Genomic DNA, 16,897 nt, shown 5'->3' with positions numbered 1-16,897 from the left:
ATATTGTGTGTCTATCAACATGCCAAAAAATAAATTTCATTCATAAATCACGTCATAGCTCTCATACAAAAGTTGTAGTGTAATGTGTATAATTTACTACAATAATACATAATAATAAATGATAAAAGCATACACAAATATAAATAAAGCCTATCTACTCGTTTTGCCCAAAAGCTTTGTGTTTTTATAGAGTACAAATCGCATAAATGATCGATAAAGCAGGCAAAGTGTTTATGTAAAAAGATACGTAAACACCACCAAAATTAAACATCGGAGAGCACATCATTTTCTTAGATAAATAAAGTCCAAAAAACACTATATTTCAATTCATTTGACACAAATATTCAGAATTTTATTTTCGATAAAATGTACGACATTATACAATTCCCTTTTTGTTGGTGAATTTGATTATTGCCTATTCTCTAAAGAAAATTGGATGCTTTGTAACACTTTTTTGTATTTTATTACATTTTTTTAGCTTTTAAAAGAAAAAAAAATGTGTATAAATATCAATAAATATATTACCTACGAAAGTTTCTTGATAATCAAAAATTGTTTATAATTTACACTTGTAAATTATAATCGTGATTGAAATTAGTTGAAATGAACTAAGTACATATCACATTGTTTGTATATACTATATACTGTAAACGGGATTTGAAAGCTTTTATAAGCTTTTAAAATAACACATAAAATTTGATTTTTAATCGATGCAACATTTTAAATCATTGGGTACCTATTAATTATTTTTGCCATGAATAATTAAGTAAAGACACAAATAACCTTAATGTATTAAAAATTTTAATTAAAGATTAAGTAAAAATTATTTGATGTTTATAAGCTTAATAAAAGCTAATTACAAAATAATTTTCTAATATTTATATGCTTACCTCTATATAGACTGTTCCAAAAAGCTAGACCGTGACTTAACTATAGTACTTGACTAACGTAATATCCATTTTTACTAAATGTGGCACAGTGCTGTGCAAACAAAGACGTATATACTTTTGAAATTTTCGTGAGCGAAAAAACTAACATTTTACAGGTTTTTTAATTTACTACGCGTGTTCGCCCATGTTCGCCTCACGGCTTCGCTGATGTGGAATTATACACTGTACAAGATCTTGGCCAGGGCGTCATATATTTTGTAAACATCTCCTTTATAGGAATGCACTATATCAATTATGGGCGAGTTCATACTTCGACTCGCATCTGGCCGGTTTTCGGCTGACTGTGGTCACAACCTTTTCGAAGGCTGGATCTGCACCTGCCAATATTTGCTTTAATATAAACGAATATAAGTAAGTTGAGAATGGGGGATGTGCAACTATGTTACAGTTGATTTAACAAGATATTGGAAATTTTCTGTATCGCTGCTACGTGCAAGGAACAATTAACGGGGAGGTGCTCTGTTAGATGTTACAATAATAATAAAAATACAAAATCTCAACATTCGAGGACATATAGTCTAGACTCTAGAATACACAAAGAGTTAAAATTGGTTTTATATCTATGGTTAAAATACACAGCGAAGGGGAAAATGATGTTCACAGTTAAAAAATTTCCGATAGTAAATTTTCTACACTTATTTTTCAATACTCTGTATGTATATGGACGTCTTGTGGCTAATATATATTATAATTATTTGTTACAAAATTTTTTAAAATAATTAATATCTAATATATAATTCTGTCATTCTAATGATAATTATTTTTTTCTAAATAAAAACCTACAATTATTGATTATTTAATTAACAGTTCGGTATTATATCTCAACAATAACCAAAGAGTTTTCAAAATCAAAGGCCATAAACTAAGTTCATGTCACAATCTTTAATTTGATATTTTATAAAGATTCTTTTGTAATAATTTATTTATATTATATCAGAGAGAATTTATAAAATATTTTGTTTTATTAATATTATACCATGCATTTGATATATAATATGCATATTTAGTTTAGTTATTCACCCACCAGACTTTTTATGAAAAAAATCTCATGTGAAATCTTTCTAAAGTCTTCGCCTGAAGGAATTTCATATATGTATATACAATTTATATAGCACGTACTATACAATTTACGCCTAATTTGCGCCCTCACGGGTAACCAGTGATGTTTACGAAAAAATTGTTCAGACAAAAGTTGTTTATTTGTTGATAAGGAACATTTTTTACCTTTAAACTTTTGTTCTATCTCTAATGGTTTACAAGATGGGTCCTACGGACCCATAGGTCAAGACCCAATTGACCTATGTTGCTCATCTACGAACTCGACCTGACTTTTTACGTCCTGTGTACGCCGTAAAAATTTCGGCTTGAAATCTTTTTTCGTTTTTGAGTTATCGTGCCCACAGACGGACGGACGGACGGACAACCGGAAATGGACTAATTAGGTGATTTTATGAACACCTATACCAAAATTTTGTTGGTAACATCAATATTTTTAAGCGTTACAAACTTGGGACTAAACTTAGTATACCTTGCATAATACATATATGCATGGTATAAATATGCATTCAACACTTTCTATACAGGATATTTCAACAATAAACTCAGTCAATTGTTGGTTTCATTTGTTATAGTTATCTTTACTAATTATTTTTTATTTAATTAAAGACTGTTGTACATTTGGGAACTAGTAGGGGCCCAATAATTATAAAAAGTGAAATACTCTCCTACTCTTTACTTTTTATTTAGACCAGCCGAGTTTAGTTTTTTTAATTTATTGTTGATTTGTTTATTATTATTATTATTAGTGCATTTTATTAAAGCAAAAAATTTACTATTTGATTTAATTGATCTCATCTATAAATCTTAATTTGTAGCACAAAAAAAATTTGAAAATAACTTTTATTAAAAATTTCCAAATTTCTCGAGATACTCGAGAAAATTTATATTTAAAAAAAAATAATATTTGTTCTACGCGGGTAATCTGTTATCAAGTAAATTTCTGATCTCACAGTGCCATCTATAAAAATATGCTAAACTATTTCACTATCTAATAATGTCATAATAGCTGTCAGTTCATCAATTGATAATTTGTATGAGTCACAATAATTTTTCTTGTAATTTTGGGTAAAATTTGAAATATATTATGAAAGAAAGTCTGTTTTAAGTTTTTTTAAAGTCATCTCACTCATTTTACTGATTATGCCAATGAGTTATGAGTCTAACCTTAAAACAGTACTTCAGTTAACATTACCAAAATATAACACAAATAACATGGTAATATTAGAGCCTACCGAACGCCTAAAAGTCCTATCAAATTATAGTAATGCCGTAGAAATTGATCCCAATGTACCTCCACATAGGTATGTGATCAACAATTAGACTTTTTAAAACGGTATTATACTGGATGTTATTTTATATTATAGGTACTATCGATCAGGTCTGGAAATGGTACGAATGGCTAATGTATATATGGAAGAAGGGAGTCTAGAAAATGCTTATGTGCTTTATTTAAAATTTATGACATTATTCATAGAAAAAATTCGTGAACATCCAGAATATGGATCAGTGCCTGTTAGTACGAAAGCTACCAATGCAACAAAATTACGTGAGGTTCTACCAAAGGCTGAGAAATTAAAACGAATTTTGCTGCAGAAATATACTTTAGAATATAAAAAATTTATTGAGGAACAGGTATTTTTTCCAAGCATTTTTTTAATTGCATTTATAAAGTCCAAAGTTAATAGATGCATAAAAAGTGTTATTACAGTTAAATTTTGGGCAAAATAGTTTGCTTTTTAAGTGCTATATATTTTATATTACAATTGACTTAGTTGTTTTTGAAATTGTTATTTAAGCTGCCATTGTGGGAATATTAAACAAAAATATGTGGACAGGAATAAAATAAGAATTTCTTCGTTGAAACCCACGCTTCGGCAGAGAAACATCCAAAAATAAAAATTATTACAAACAAAATTTTTGGAAGTAGACTGTAGTGCCTACTGCTACTAGTGCTTGCCGCGAATTGTGCAATTGTAAAAATACAAACAAGACAACGTTTGAAACTAACTAAAATTTTTATGACTTGAATGTTCAACACAAAATTTTTAATTTTGTAGTTATTTCAAAAACTTAAAACATCCTTAAAACATAACTAATTCTCCTTTAAATCAAAAACGCAAATCTGAAGAGTCTCATTGGATTGCATTTGAATAATTTTAATCATTTATAATATATCTATCATTTTTTTGTAGCCTTTGTGCCCCCAGATGAAAGCTGGTGTAGTATTTATATAAAGATATAATTGTTTATTACAGAAAAGAAAAGAAAACGAAATCAAAAAGGTTGCTCCTAAACCTAAGCCAATAAAAGATAATTCAAGATATGATGAAAGTCATTTAATACAAGATCGCACTTGGCCTCAAGTTGTACCTGGACCAGAAATCGGAAATGTTAAATACCCCGATTCCATTTCATCAGCCTGTTTACCATCTGCCCCGCTTCCAGATCCATATCTTTCGGAACCAAGGTATGAACTTTTTACTATATACATTCAGTTAAATTTACCGGTAATCGTTAAAAAGTTTGAGTAAGAGTGTTGTTAACTTAAAAAACACTTCCTTTAAAAACATATATAAAATAATTGAATATTGTGTTTTTTATTTAAGTTATTGTTTTTTCAGACCTCTTTCCACCGACCCTTCCTGTAAAGGGTCTATAAATCCAAGTTGTATAAGTGACAAACCTGATTTAAAATTAGCGATACCGTAAGTATAATTAAATTATTATATATAAGTTTACTTATCTTCAATTTTAATTTTTTATTGATAATTTTGGTTTATTTATTTAGCGGAATCCCTGATGTTGATCGAAGTCTAAAACCAGCTTCGTTGCTGAGCCCATCCGTTCAGAAACCCGGTAATCGAGATATTGTTATACCAAACAAATTAGTAGGAATGTTTTTAAGTATTGCACACAAAAATACTTCTAATAATATTGAAACTTGCGGTGTACTTGCTGGAAAACTGGTAAGTGTCCTACGTACCAAAAAACTTTATATCATTAAGTATTGTTCAAAAACCAAATTATTAGTATGCAGTATTATTATATAATACAGTTATTATTAATATTTGTATCATTTTTAGGAACGAGATCAACTGATTATTACTCATGTAATTATATCTAAACAGGAAGGTACTTCCGATACGTGCACAACATGCAATGAAGAAGAAATTTTTGATTATCAGGATCAGCATAATTTGATTACCCTTGGATGGATTCATGTAAGTAAGAATTTATTTAATAAACGAGGAGAAAAATTAAGTATCTAATTATGCAGTATCAAAACGTCACTCACAAATTGTTGAATTTAAAAAAACAACATGTGAAAATAAGCAATTGACTGAGTTAATTGAAATATTCATAAATAGACAATATTTAATATCATTTCTTTAAATATTTTTAACAAGATAAGTTTAAAAAATAACGGAGTATGACCTACGGACCATGACCGTGACCTAACAATGCTATATTACTCGTTTACGAATTCAAAGTCACTTTTTACGTCCTGAACACTCTATCAAAGTTTCAGTTCGATCATTCCTTTCGTTTCAAGCTATTGTACTCAAAGACAGACGAGCAAACAGAAATGACCTAATTAGGTGATTTTATGTGCAACTATGCCAAAATTTTATTCATTTCATCAATATTTCTAAACGTTACAAACTTGGAACTAAGTTTAATATACCTTGATTTATTTCATATATAGGGTATAAAAACTATCATTCTATTCGATGATGGATTGAAGATAAAAGTATGTTTTCTATGGAACGTATATTCTAAAATATTTTGCGATTCTCTTTGAGATCTTATCTAGCTAAAATGAAAATCTCAACTTTCTAGCCAAGCCAGTTTTAAGTCTTTTACTTTAAGCCATTTAGGAAGAATTTGTTTAGAAATTTCGTGAAGTATTTGGGTTTGTATTTCTCAGTGTGAATATTTTAAATTGAATATTGGCTTAGCGAACTACTACAACTTAAACTTGGCTGATTCAAGTTAATGTCTTTCGAGAGCTTTAGATAATCCAATTTTCTTTTATTAAACACAATGCTCTAGAATCCTTTTGAAACTTATCTAGGCTCTAGATTATACGGATCTCATTTGAAGTTTCATAAAAAATGCCATTTTAAAAGTTAAACTTGTCACATTTGACATATAGACACTCAATTACATTGACTTATTATTAATATGTTGCAAATTATGTCTATAATTTTCTTTTTAGACACATCCATCTCAAACAGCATTTTTATCTAGTATTGATGTTCACACACAATTCTCGTATCAAATCATGATGCCAGAAGCAATTGCAATTGTCTGCGCACCAAAATATCATGAGTAAGTAGAAATTGTTTTGTATATTTAATATTTGACTATGATAAAATGGAAAAAAGATTTTAAATGTGCGATTCAAGGTCATCCAAAACCTAATCTTATAATATCCTTATGTGTACGTGGTAACCTTATGTATATGTACTAACCTTTAATTCATGATGGCCAGGCTATATAACTGGAATATTTAGAATTGTCGCAAAATTTATAGAATATAGAAATACTATATAATGGTGTATATGTCGCAGGCAACTAGCATAATTAGCCGTTCAATTAACAGCCTAGCCTTTTTTCTAAATGGCGCCATTCAAGCAGCCTGAACGATATTCAGCCATTCAATCAAACAGCTGGGCTAATTTCCTATCGTAGTCATTTTAAATTAGTTCTACTTTCTCCCACATAACGCTGAAATCCACACACTATCAATATAGCGTCGTTAAGAATATTTCTATTATGGTTTCCATTTTTGTGATTTATAATATTAAAACACGGCATAATTAGACGCGAACTTCCAGTTAATTTTTTAGAACCAATAATTATTTAGGCGGTACAGATAACATTATTTTCAAGCCCTCGTATCAAATTCCCTCTTACATAATACTTTTAATAGCTTTTTCCACATCTCAACACATTATACCACTTAACATATGAAGACGAGACTGTACACTTCCATGGATTAACGCACGTAACGGATTTCAAAAAAGTTGTAGGGTTGTATTATTATACTACATGTGGTCAGGGAATTTTTGAATTATTCTTAAACATGTGGAAAAACCGAGTATTTTAATTTTGAAAACTCGTACGCCATCATGAGAATGCACATTTCATTGATGTTAGTATAATTTGTTGTTTTTTCAGCAATAACTGAAAACGACCTTATCCATATGACAATTAACTTGGTCTATAAATCGCACTCCCTTTAAAAGTAATTCAGAAAACACAAATTTTGATAATTTTTGTGAATTTCAGAACAGGCATATTTGTGTTAACTACGCATGGTTTAAATTTGATTTCGGAATGTAGACAATCTGGTTTTCACCCACATCCTCAAGATCCACCCATTTTTCTGGTAACATTTATTGATACTAGCTTTTAGTAGAAGAAAATACCGCTAAGTTTACTCTTTACTCCAAATGAATAATCAGTTATGTGAATACAAATAGATCAAAGAAAATCTGGATCATAAATTCAAGGAATGAATCAATGAACTCACTTTTAAAAATTGAATGTTGAGAATAGAAACTGATCTTGTCTAGTTCTTAACTAAATTAATTCGAGGATTTTCTAGTCTATTATTGATTTTATGTCTCCTGAAAAGAAAAGAAATATAAAGCCAAGAGAAGAAAAGTTTGAATATTGAAACCTCATGTTTTACCCAAGTGTGCTACCTTACGCAAGGTAACATACATTAATTCGCTTCATAGAACCTAACGACCTATTTTATTCAGCTTGCAATAATCTAAATTCCTTGCATAGAGTATGCTCATCGATGGAGTCAAAAGGGAGACCAAAAATGTCTGTTTGCGATGAAAAAAAGATTACCATACACCAATGTTGAATTAGATTACAGGGTGTGCAATAATTTATGAATTAAAAATTCTTGCTTGTCGAGAAAATAGCATTATCATATTATACAAATTGATGAAAGTGGATGGAAAATTTTGAAATTGGACTTAAAAATTTGTAAAATTTGTTTAAACGGTTTATTGGAAGTTAGTTAGTTAAAAATTTTCTTTAAAATAGTAAATATAATTTTGGTTTGTTAATTTCCTATCGTAAGCTACCCCCCTCCCCCTTATTATAAATCTTTTCAAAATTATTCTCGTCTCCAAGATATGAACGAACAAACACGTTCTTCTGTTTTTAAAACTAAATAACTAACAATTTATTTTTAATTTCATAAAGTATTCGAATAAAAATTACTCCTTTTTACATCGCAAATTCTGTGTAATATTTTCTTTCTTTTTAAAACGTTAAACTGGCCATAAGCAAATTTTCTATTTGATACACTGGTATTATTATAATTATACTCATTAAAATTTGGAGTAAACAGCAAAACTAGCGCGAAATATTTGTATTATATTAATTATTTTTATTTATATTATAAAAATAATATATTTGCAGACTGCTGATCATACACGAATGGATAATGGCTCTCTTGTACAAATCATCGATTTACGATAATATTTTGGCGAAAAAAAATTATTTGTTTTGTTTCTTTTCTTGTTGTTTAGAATTTATTGTGAATTTTTGTTTCTAGAAAATTAAGTAACACAATATAAATAATTAAAATGTATTACACACTTCAATGCGTGTACGTGTGATGTGTCTTCTGATCACTTTCAAATGTGTGATTTCCACCGGCAAAGCCACTTATGTGATAACAGTGATTAATTTAAAAGAAGTAAATAATGAATTTACTAAAATTGGTTTTTATATATTAGATAGTTATCAAAAAAAGTATTTATTTATAATAAATATTAATATATTTCACTTTATTATTGTGATTCGATTATTGTTGATTTTTTATAACTTAAAAGGGATGGAAAGAAATATCGAATTTATTTTAGAAATAATTGAAAAATTCTAATATTAAATTACGATTTAAAAAAACTTACTTATTATATACTCAGTAAAAAAAACTGCAAAATTATATAATTAAAAAATTTGCTGTATGGTTCAAATACTATTTATTATCCCTCATCACACACTAAATTTTACACATATGAAATTATTTTTTGTCCATACTAAAAATATTTCCGCTAAAAAAAATTTGGACTAAAATTTTTACAATGTTAAATTTTGAATGAATGCTTTTTTCTAACCGCAACTGTATTTCGAATTGATGTAATAATGTTTCGAAGTCATAGAGTCTAGAAACTCCTATGCTAGTAGTACATTGTTTTCAGAAATGCGGAAATGGGAGTGAAAATTAAAAGGGAAAGTACGAGCCTTTTCGCTCTAATTAGTTAAGGCATTATAGTCTGAAGAGAGTGCAAATTTTAAACACTCAGCGCCTATGAGCTGTATTGAAGTAAAATACATTGTTTAGAATGAATATCAGTTTAGTGCTACTTCAATTGAACAACGAGTAACATCTAAGCATCATATTTTGTAGCCAGATGTTGCCGAACGTCTTCATACGTCATCACAAGTAATGAAAATTGACACAATTGACTCCTGGGCGAAATTCGACTTTCGGTAAAATTTACATGTTTACGTGTTGATCGTTTTTGCCTCAATAGAAACGTAACTTTTTGACTTAACTTTATTTAGAGGCAACATAAAGTATACAAAAATAATAGGGTTTGGTTTAAGAATTTTGGAAAATACTCGATTCATGATAAAATGTCAACGCTAGTGCCGTAAGTCATAAAACAGTTTTTTACAGATATATAAAATTTTTTATTAAATAATATTTTCTATAACAGAAAAGAATAAAGTTTATTGTAGAAAAAGAAAATGACTAAATTTGTGCTCCTTAGTAAAAGAAAAACTTTTCTTTGTTGTTTGTCTTCTATCTATTATAATTTAGTCTAATTCTAATTGAGCTGTATTTTTGTTTTATTTCGAATTTATCACACAATTGAACATCAAAAGTGGTTTTTAAAGCGACTGATATGATGGCATATGAGAACCCATGAAATCAAGATCGGTATTAACATCTGAACTAAACTCTAACCATTCATTGTCAATTAAAAGCAATTTATTACAGTAGGTAACAATTTCTGTTGCATTTCTAAATAATCATTAGTGTATATTTTCTTTATACAATAAAGAAAAAATAAGCACAATCATTTTGTTTTTTGCATTTAAGGAAAGTTTTGAAGAATAATCGAATTTTATATAATAAAAAATTGTTAAATCACTTTGTAAATATAAATTATATTTTATGCATCTTTGTAGATTTGTATTCTTACGATGATTAAAGAAAACGATTGCTTCTTGCTTAATCTATTGTTTTTTTTTTTTTTTTAATTATTTGCTTAAAACGAATTTACCAACATATAACACATAAAATAAAGGTAAGCAATCTGTAAGATGTTGGACTAAGAACATATAAAATAGGACATGAAACCTCCTATGCCTAGCCGTAAGCGCCCGTGGCTGAATTTACGGCGCCTATCTGGCGAGCGAGAGAAAACAGCCTGACAGCCTGATGTGCAGTATATATAAAACATATAAAGTAAAATAACATTAAAGTAAAACAACATAAAAATTAAAAAAAAATTTTATACATATACATATTGATTTTTACTCGCACATTCAGATGTGTGTATCTATCTATTTATATGCATAAGCATTTATTTTTACTTACATTACCGACTAAGAGTCCTGATAACTTCGTATAATTCACTCACAGGCAGCGAGACTATCAGTGGTGGATTTAAGGAAAAAGGCCCATTGAGCAAAATTTATAAATAGGGTTTTTTAGTCTTCGTTAATCAACTTGGTGACCCTCTTGTGATGCCCTTTCCTACAAACTTGTCTATTTCCTCTTTTTTTGAGCCTTCGTTAATGAACTTCGTGCCTCCTTGTCGTGCCTTTTTATTCAAGTTTTCATTTCCCACCTTTATTTTGGTATTCAAAAATTCACTTCAGGCCCCATTGTGGAGCTCTATTTCGGGGCTCAGTGGGCAACTGCTCCTTTCCTCACCTGCTAAATCTGCCACTGGAAACTACAGCTCGCAATATTCCTTAAACTCCTAGAGAGATTATTTCTTAGCTGGAAAGTCCAATAAATGAAAAAAAAAACGTAGATATATTTTATGATGTACTGAGATTCCTGTTATTAGATAAATTAGGTTCACTTTATTGTGCATTCTTTATTATCAAGAATTACTGAATATTCGATTTGGTTATCCTAGTGTAAAAAATACTTTAATATAAGCTCGAGACCCAGATTGTTTCTCAATGTCTCATCGCACATTGTCCATGGGGCTTAAAAATCAAATCTTTAGCTGAATACACTGTTAATGAAATAAAAATATCAGACTGTTTAAACTTTGGTCAATTTATTTATTTACTTATATTAATCATTGTTTTGACACGTTCGTTTTACTATTATAATCAGAAGTGTATGTAATGAGATATCACTTCTTAACATTGAGCAGTCAATAATACACACTCAATGGCGTGGCTGGATGACAATTAAAGGTTTGTCTTACGAAATAAATAACATAATAAAACCAAGCTCAAAATTTAATTGCATGAACTCAAGCACTGATTTACTTGACGTTATAAAAGTTATGGGCCATCGCAAAAGGCATTGAAAAATATATAGGGTTTAATTTTGTAGTTGACATATGCTTGAAACCCTAAAAATAAGTTTAATCGAGGAAAATAGTTCAAACGAAAAATGTTAATTTCAAAGGCACACATCTTATACGTTTATTGAATTCGATCTAAGTTTTCCGGTTTAATTAAAACCTCCTCCTAATTTATAACTGGCAAACATTAATCGAGAACTGTAAATTAGAAAATTGTTCTTTATAAAAACGCAAATACTTTGGTTGAAACATTTTTTTCTAAATCGAATAGTTAAAACAGTAATGAATAGCAAAAATACCCTATAATTCCCTATAGGAAATCACATATCATAGCTTTTTGCGCGGTTCTTCTTTCAATTTGAACACAAATCCTCTTTATAGAAAAACAATCCACTTATTGGAAAATTATTTTCGAAGAGTGCGTAGATTCCGCAGAAGGTATACGAAAAACCAATTTTTGGGTAAAACTTTTCAGTCCGTTTTTGCCTAAACTGTACGGTTTGCGGCAAAATTTTTCGAACAAAAAGTGTTACGTTTTTAATAATTAACAATTTTCTAATTTAAAGTTTTCATCTATCTATTGTCAGGTATGGAATAGAGTGAGCTTTTTATTGATCCTGAAAACCTTGCTCAAGTTTAATGTGTGCGTGGGTCAAGATGTGCGCCGATAGAACTTATTTTTCGAGTTTCAAGCATTTTCAAAAGAGAATAGATTATCTGTAATCTGCTACTCATGTGGTTAATGAATGCGATGTATTCTAAAAGTATACTCGATGTTCAATATTACAAGCTCTTATCATATTATAGAAGTTTTCTTTTGAGTTACAAAAAGTAATTATTTCCTGAAACGAATTAATTAAAGGTACGGATATACTCTACCATCCATAGATAAGAATGAATCACCACAAAATTGGAATTTTACAAATAAATTTATACTTAATGCCGGTTTTCCACTAAACGAAAAAACAGAAGCAAAACAAACTCCAATTATAATTAACTTTTCAAAACTTTTGAAGACGGCGTGCTTTGCGGTAGTTGGATAGTAATAATCACAATCAATGTGGGTTTTTTAAATTATTATTTGTGATCTGTTTCAGTTTTATTTTTGTTTTTCAAGTTCTAGAAAACAAAAACACAGCATAAACTCAACTGTTCGTTCAGTGAAAAACCGCCTTAATATTGTATCCATACTTTATTAGTGAATTTTCAAGTAATCATAGAATTATTTTATAGCAGCTTATTAAAAAGTATTCTTATACAATTAAAATATTTTCAAATAATCTCAAAATATCTATTAATTTCGTTTAGTACTTATAGTTTTTTTAAGCTTCAAAAGTCCAATAATTATTCATATTTTGTCTGGATGTTGTTAACTCATAACTTTGATATCAAAAGTGAATGTCAAATTTTTAATTGGAATTTTTTTTTGTTTACATTTTTTGTGATAATATAATTACTCTCAAATAATGTCGATTATATTACTATACAAGATATTTCAAGAATTTTTATTAGTATATGATAAACCCAAACCTTACCTTTCATAAGGTCCTGTTCAATATCCGTTAAATAAACAGTTAGTGCAGGCGACAGCGACAGGCATTGAAAATAGTTGAGTAATGCAAAAGGACTGAGGTAATTCGGACACTATCGCGAGTTTACCGTGAATCTCACGTTAAGATAATTTTTAGTAGATGATTAGCGTGAATAGAACATTATCTAAGTTTTTAAAGCTTTTTCAGATTTTATTTAGCGTGAATAAATCTTTTATTTTTCATAGAACTGGGAATAATCATTTTTGAACTTATTTTGAAATGCGTTAATAAATAAATTCGTAGATCACAAGATGAACCAAGTGCGCAAAAACCCGCATATCCGTACTGAATCTACCCCATTAGAGTTATGGCCAACCCGAGAATCAGTGATATGAACGCAATCACAGGGTTAACCAAGAAAATCGAATATGCAAGATATGAAGGCGACAATGCCAAAATATCTGTATACTGAATAAATTTGAAAACTGACGAGCGTTTATCTAATTAAAAATTGGAATAGGAAAGAAAATACAATAGACCAGAGGAAGCTGAATCCTATAGCTTCAGACTTATCTATAAGGCAAGTTAACCAAAAAAATAGAACCCATAGAATAATTATAACTGAACCCGCCCAATCAAGTTCTCTCTGAAGGAAAGACTGAAGGATTGCATCTGCAAAACCAATATTAATTACCGAAAGAACAACAATCTTCATAATTTTAGACACATTTTCCTTTAGAACCCGGTCTATAATTTAATTTCTGTAATTCCATGTAAACTGTAGTTAAGTTCTAAGAAATAATTAGAAAGTTAAATGATTATTTTTGCATGTATAAACGTGTAAAATAATTATTTTCGAAATAATGCAAAAGTGGCAGGTTATAGTGCTTATTTATAAAATAATAAAAATTGAAGGAATTTCAATTATTTGTTTACCAAGAAAGTACAATGGCACTAAAAATACAAGAAAGACGTCATTAACTGGTTTTGAGCATAATAATAATGTTTTTAAATTATAAATTGCTTTTTTTTTTCTTTTTTGAAAAAAAGTAAATAAAAAAACAGTTTATTTTATATGCGTTTCTGTAGAATATATTTATGGTGAATTTGGACTGGTTTTACAATACACAACTTCAACTGTATTTATTTATTCAAGATGTATTACTTTACAATAGGCTTATGGAACAGAAGAAATAAGATGTTTATAGTTTATGGGAAGCGATCTGGCAAAATATGTTATCGCGATGGTGGCCAATTTGACAAAAAAAAAATTAGAGCAGTAATAATGAATACAAATTAGCGAGATTGAAGTAATGTTATATGTAGTGTTTGAATTGTTTTATTTAAAAACTAACATTATTAGTAAAAGCTACGTGAACCGTTCAAATAGCAAAAAATTTGATATTTTTATTTATCTACATAAACATCTCAAAAATATATTACGGAAATTAGAGAGGGTGAGGTTCACGGCTGTGTTCATTTGACATGGAAAACATTATTTTGAAAACGATCATTTTACCGGTATCAATATTGATCAATATATTGATCGCCTGAGGAGTATATTGAAACAATAATATTGATGGACAAAGTATTGAAGAAAATGAAAACGATTAAATTTAATAAACGTTTTAATTGGGCTGCAATATGGTTACATGGTCGATTATTAGGCTCAATACTCGGCTCTTTTTATAAGGAGACGCTGTCTGTTTTTCCAATCTTGATTTTAATTGACTCATGAGAGTACCTTAATTTTACAGTTTATCGAGTCAATGATATTGCTACAATAATATTAAAAGTGTAGGGCTAGTCTTACTTTAAAATTAGAGCAGTCGATCAAAACGAATTTATAATTAACCATGATTCCGCTGTACGATTATATTACTTGAATTTCAAAATAAACTATCATATTGAGTTTTGCCGGCTAATGTTTGCTATAAAGCCTTGGAATATTTTTTTCTAAGGTTTATGCTAAATGTATTCGTGTTTAAAAAGTGTTTCAAACAAAAGTTCTTGGATTTGTTTAGAAGGGCAACTTTTCAATTTTAAGTATCTATGCATCCGTCTTTTATTAGTAATGAGCAAGGGTTTACTTTTAAAAGGCCTAAAGTCCAAGTCAGTATCACAGTGCTGACTTAGTTAATCAGAATAATTTTTATAGTTTTTATAGTTTTTTCAAGTTTAGTGGGAAAGTCTTTACATTAGTTTAAGCTAACAGCGCTTAGAAGTTCTTTAGGGAAAATAATGGAAGATTTTATATGAAAGCACATTTTTTCTCTTCTTCTCTTAAGTATTTTACTGATCATAAAGATATTTTTGGTACATTAACAAAAATTAAAGTTCGTGATTTTGAAATGAAATTTTTTTATTAGAAATGATGAGAAAGAAATTAATACCCGTTACTTCTCAGAATTGAAAATAGAATATCCAAGATATTTGAACATCTCCTACATGCATACAAAAACAATTTTTGTCTTTTGTCGTTATTTCTAAAAACAAATACTCTAATAATTGTTTTCTGTAAACAAGTTTATAATCTTGTTGTAGACAAAATATTAATGAACTAACCACCAATAAATAATTAATCATAAAGTGTTTTTGTAATTGTACACAATAAAATAAGATCTAAAAATAAATATATCACTGACTTCAAGTTCTACATTTTATTTATAAGTACTTCTTATTGACTTATCTAATATAAATATGATGTTTTTTGTTGTTTACTACTTTGTGGTATGGTATATTAATGTTATGAAAACTATAAAAACAATTCCTAATACAATAGAAATAAATAAAACTATTTATGGACTAAACTACATTTTTGTCGTATATCAAACAAAGTCAATAAATAATCTTTTAGTATGTAACTATCAACAGTAATATTACATGTATATTTTATTTTATTCAAAATATATCATCATACAAAAGTGTTCGAAATTTATGATAATTAAGCAATGGACCGCTAAAAAATAAAATAAAATTTTTTTTAACTTTTTAAATCATGTCTACCACATAGACAGATTTAGGGTTGATAAACTGGCTCAAAGGTCATCTTTTAAACACCTTGAATTTAAGATGATTTAACGTGTCCTTTGGTTTTTTAACAGAGATTGACCAAAGGTTCGCTTTTGGCAGAAAATCTGCTGAACCTTCGGCCGTGACCTTCAGATACTCGATTTTAACGATTAGAAAACACGTATAGCTTGTGTGTTAAGTAATCAGGCCGCCTCTTTTCTCGCTTATCGAACGGGGTGCCTAGTTACTAGAACGGGGTGAACAAGGTGGCGGAAAATTCACAACTTCAAAATCGATTATCTAGTAATATTCATTTAATTAAACCTGTATAATGACTAGTAGTGCGGCTTTTATTTTGAACAGTTCTTGTTTTTATTTGATTTTGAAATTGTCTGCTGCCAGACTCTGCTGTACAACACATACTTATTAATTATTGCTTTTAACTTCATTTAACATGTGTTTATTGTTTGTATAAGTGTAAGTGTAAAAGTCAAAATAACAGTTTATTTTTAATAGGTCTAAAAAAGTTTCGGTTTCAGCCGAAACTTAGATAGGACCGAAGATTCGGACTCGTTTTCTATAGGAAGGTCTGTTTTATTTGATCGCTAGCTTTTACCTTATCGAGATTCTTCTGTATTACTTTTCATTTTCTGTATTGTGACTAAGAATTAAAAAGATATTTCATATTAATTTTATAATCTCTTTATTTTTGAACAACATTGTAAGTACATATTTTAATCAAATTAAT

General features: G+C 28.9%; 1 protein-coding gene across 1 annotated transcript; it reads left to right on the top strand.

Moving 5' to 3' along the window:
• Positions 1 to 3,007: 3,007 nt before the first annotated feature.
• Positions 3,008 to 8,773, top strand: LOC123304932 (STAM-binding protein). Its single transcript, XM_044886486.1, has 9 exons — positions 3,008 to 3,310; positions 3,374 to 3,641; positions 4,265 to 4,476; positions 4,631 to 4,714; positions 4,798 to 4,975; positions 5,093 to 5,230; positions 6,229 to 6,341; positions 7,305 to 7,404; positions 8,460 to 8,773. Exons 1-9 carry the CDS (start codon positions 3,150 to 3,152, stop codon positions 8,517 to 8,519), a joined length of 1,314 nt encoding a protein of 437 aa, XP_044742421.1. The 5' UTR covers positions 3,008 to 3,149; the 3' UTR covers positions 8,520 to 8,773.
• Positions 8,774 to 16,897: the final 8,124 nt, after the last annotated feature.

Source organism: Chrysoperla carnea, chromosome 1 (assembly GCF_905475395.1).
Source record: "Chrysoperla carnea chromosome 1, inChrCarn1.1, whole genome shotgun sequence".
Taxonomy (NCBI): Eukaryota; Metazoa; Arthropoda; class Insecta; order Neuroptera; family Chrysopidae; genus Chrysoperla; species Chrysoperla carnea.
This window is presented reverse-complemented; position numbering and strand designations above follow the sequence as displayed.